The sequence below is a fragment of the Triticum aestivum genome, chromosome 3B, assembly GCF_018294505.1.
Source record: "Triticum aestivum cultivar Chinese Spring chromosome 3B, IWGSC CS RefSeq v2.1, whole genome shotgun sequence".
NCBI lineage: Eukaryota > Viridiplantae > Streptophyta > Magnoliopsida > Poales > Poaceae > Triticum > Triticum aestivum.
In genome coordinates this window covers 743,761,287-743,764,588 of record NC_057801.1, presented here as the reverse complement: position 1 = coordinate 743,764,588, position 3,302 = coordinate 743,761,287, and the positions used below count along the sequence as shown (strand labels likewise).

Below are 3,302 nucleotides of genomic sequence, written 5' to 3'. Positions count from 1 at the left end.
TGAGCAATGGAATCAGATATGCATTTTTTGCTAACTGGAATAAACTTTTCTGCCACCTGGAGTAAACGCAGAGAAAATACCACTCTAATAAATCTACCACAATCTCACATGGGCAAGTTTGTATCACATATTTGAAAGATGAGGCATCAATAAAATCTGTTAATTATTATTAAAATACCAAAGTGGTTGTTCGAATTTCAGAAGAAACATGATGTATTGAGTCAAACTTTAAGGTGCATGCTGAGTTTGGAGTCGCTTCAAGGAAAACAATGGTACACCCGTAACTTCAAGGAAAGAGTGCCAGTAAGAGTTTATACACTATTTGCACTGGACTATAGCCTAAGAACTTCCTAGAAGCAATGTCAAATGCTAGAATCCATGGTGAAACAGTCTTCTGAAAGTGTACTAAAATTGAACCTTAAAGTACCATGTAGACTAAACTTGGAGATCGTATACATATGAGTTAACTAATTGGGTTGAAAATAAAAATAGTAATTCGTTGTTCTGTTACGCAAAACTTATGGCAGTTGAATCATGTAGTTATCAACCAAAAGATGGCCCACATTAATTCTGGTTCATTAGATTGTTGGTTGTAGTGCAATATGAGACAGAGAATTAACTCGATGTGGACAGCCTGATGACGTGTTTCTTTGCAAAATTAAAGAAAAGTGACCAATTAAAGAAGCTAAACAACGATATTTTCGACCATACAAAAGTAAACAAAAATGAATCTAACTATCAGCCTCACTGTGTCAATTATTTCTTTATACACAAGATTGAAATGGTTGAAAGGGTGGGTCTATTCTAATAACACCCTCTTAAGACCTTATTCTACACACACAAAATTTTATTCTGCACACCACCCTAACCGACAGAGCCAGCCGAGCCGATCCACCCCACCCACTCTTTCCTCTCCTCCCACGACCTCTCCTCTCCACCTTCTTCCCCCCCACCCCAGTCGGTCCTCCCGCACCTACCATGCGTCAGATCTGCGCCAGCCCCGCGGGTCAGGACACCGCACCCCCGACCACTTCCTACCCCGCGGCGGTTCTCCCACCACCGACCACCGACGACCCAACTGCAGTGCCTCCTCCTTCCTCCAGCTCCATCGGGGCCCTGCCCCACCCCGCCTCCTTCCTCCAACATGGCCGGTTCGGGCCAGCGCCCTCCCAACTGCCGGCGCACTCCGCGGCGATGGCGGGATCCGGCCGCCACTGGCCCCCAACGAGGCCCCCTCCATCGGATCCGGCGGCCACTGCCCCCCTATGACCACTACCGGAGCTCCTCCGTGCAATCCTCCTCTACCTCCCTCTCCCGCACCTGCCCGGCTTCCCACTGCTGCCCTTCCCTCCCCTCTAGTGGCCGTGGACGTTGGCGATCGTCGGATCCGGCCTCCACCGCGCCTGGATCCACTGGATTCGTGGATCCCCCACGCGTGTTCCCCAGTCAGCCCCACCTCGCCGACCCTACTTCCTTTGTCGCCGGCGCCGGCGCCCTGGCCCTGCCCAAGCCCACTTCTTTCTCCCCCCTACCCCGTGGTTTGGATTCCGTGTTGCGGCCCCACCACCAGATCCGTCCAGGGGAGGCAGAGGGGCTCCGGGCCGCCACCACCGGCCACACGCGGCCACCACCTCCACGAAGGGGTGCTCCGGGCCACCACCGCCGGCGCCGCGCCCTTGACTTCCCCACTGGATGCACCCTCACCAGCGGGCTAGGCCACGAGCATAGAGGAGGAAGGAGAAGTTCTCCTATCGGGTGCCGCTCCCAACCAGCATCGATCTGGTTCCCCTCCCCCTCGATGAGCTCCTCCCTGTTTGCTACTGCTTCCCCCGACGGTTGCAGCTCCTTTGAATATGTTTTGAAGCTCACTGAATATTTTTTGCAGTTCATTGTGAAAATCCATGGAGAAGTCCATTTCTTTTTAGATGCAGTACGCCTCGTCGACGCAGCTCATCTGAAAAAATAGTGTAGTTCGTTGCTATAGAAGGTTGTGAGTTATATCAGTGGAGATAATGTAAAAAGAAACTATGCAGCTCATTGTGTGTATGCTTGCAAAATGCGGTGTGTGTATGCGTGCAGTCCACCCCCTCAGTCATCTGTTTTTTTAGATGACAAAAATGTATTGTCAGATGCGGTGGTCTCACTTCTTTTGAAAAATGATTGCAGTGCGGTGTGTGTATGCGTGCAGTGCGCTGCTATGGTCCGCTGTTAGGTGATACTGTTTTTTGTTTTGTTCTTTTGTTTAGAAAAAAATCAAGTGGACTTCAGTTAGCTATTGCAGGAGAAGACAAAAAATGCAAAATTTAGTTTGTAATTATTGAAGAAATCTGATGCAGTTCGTTTGTGTGATGACTTGTGATTCGCTATGTAAAAGGAAAATGGAAAACCCACGAGGAAGCCCTTCTTATGTAAATGGAAAAGGAAAAAAAATCATGTAGTCCGCTAGCGCGTCTGATGCAGTGCGGTTTTCAGTCTAAAAGCAGTGCGGTTTTCTTCCTCGTTTTTAAAAGTTTGCGTCCCACAAAAAAAATCATGCAGTCCGCTAGCCCGTCTGATGCAGTGCGGTTTTCAGTCTAAAAACGGTGCGGTTTTCTTCCTCGTCTTCAAAAATTTACGTCCCACAAAAAAGAAACCATGCAGTTCTTTTCCTCGTCTAATGCAGTGCGGCATTTCGTCCGATGCAGTGTGGTTTTAGTCGGATGAAGTGCATGTGCTTAGTAGCGTATCAAAAGGGAAGTGCATGTGCTTGGTAGCGTATTGCACCCTGGAAAGAAAGGCAAGTTAATAAATGAAGCACCTGAGTACAATATAAAACAAAGCAAGCTCCATATGTGAATTAAATTAACCAAATCAATGTTATGCCATATTGTTGAGATACTGAGGAATAGATACTCTCGGTGGCAGACCCCTGGCGCTTCGCCAGAGGTATAGTTACGGGCGCGACATTGGAGCCTCCCAGGGACGTGGCGTGCACTGAAGCCACCATGGTGCTGGACAATATGCCCATCTATAGCCCAGACAGAAATTTCAACCATGAGCAAATGCTTGGAAAATTAATAATCTAACTTCTCCTGCTTTGCCGTAATTAAACCTATATTATGAACAGTTGAGAACACATGAGCTACCAGGCCAACCCCAAACACTTATAAAGCATGACTACATGGATGATCAATCTTCAGCAAACTGGAACGAAACTATCAAATGAAAAAACATAACTCTATCGAATCTAGCTGAAGTTTTTCCTAGTTAATGACTCCAAGAGACCAACTTCAGGTTAACAAACAGCAAATGGGAAATAGTCA

General features: G+C 47.6%; 1 protein-coding gene across 1 annotated transcript; it reads left to right on the top strand.

The window, feature by feature from the left end:
- The first annotated feature begins 905 nt into the window (after positions 1 to 905).
- Positions 906 to 2,349, top strand: LOC123066289 (uncharacterized). The gene has a single exon (XM_044489400.1). It carries the CDS (start codon positions 1,145 to 1,147, stop codon positions 1,964 to 1,966), a length of 822 nt encoding a protein of 273 aa, XP_044345335.1. The 5' UTR covers positions 906 to 1,144; the 3' UTR covers positions 1,967 to 2,349.
- The last annotated feature ends 953 nt before the right edge of the window (positions 2,350 to 3,302 follow it).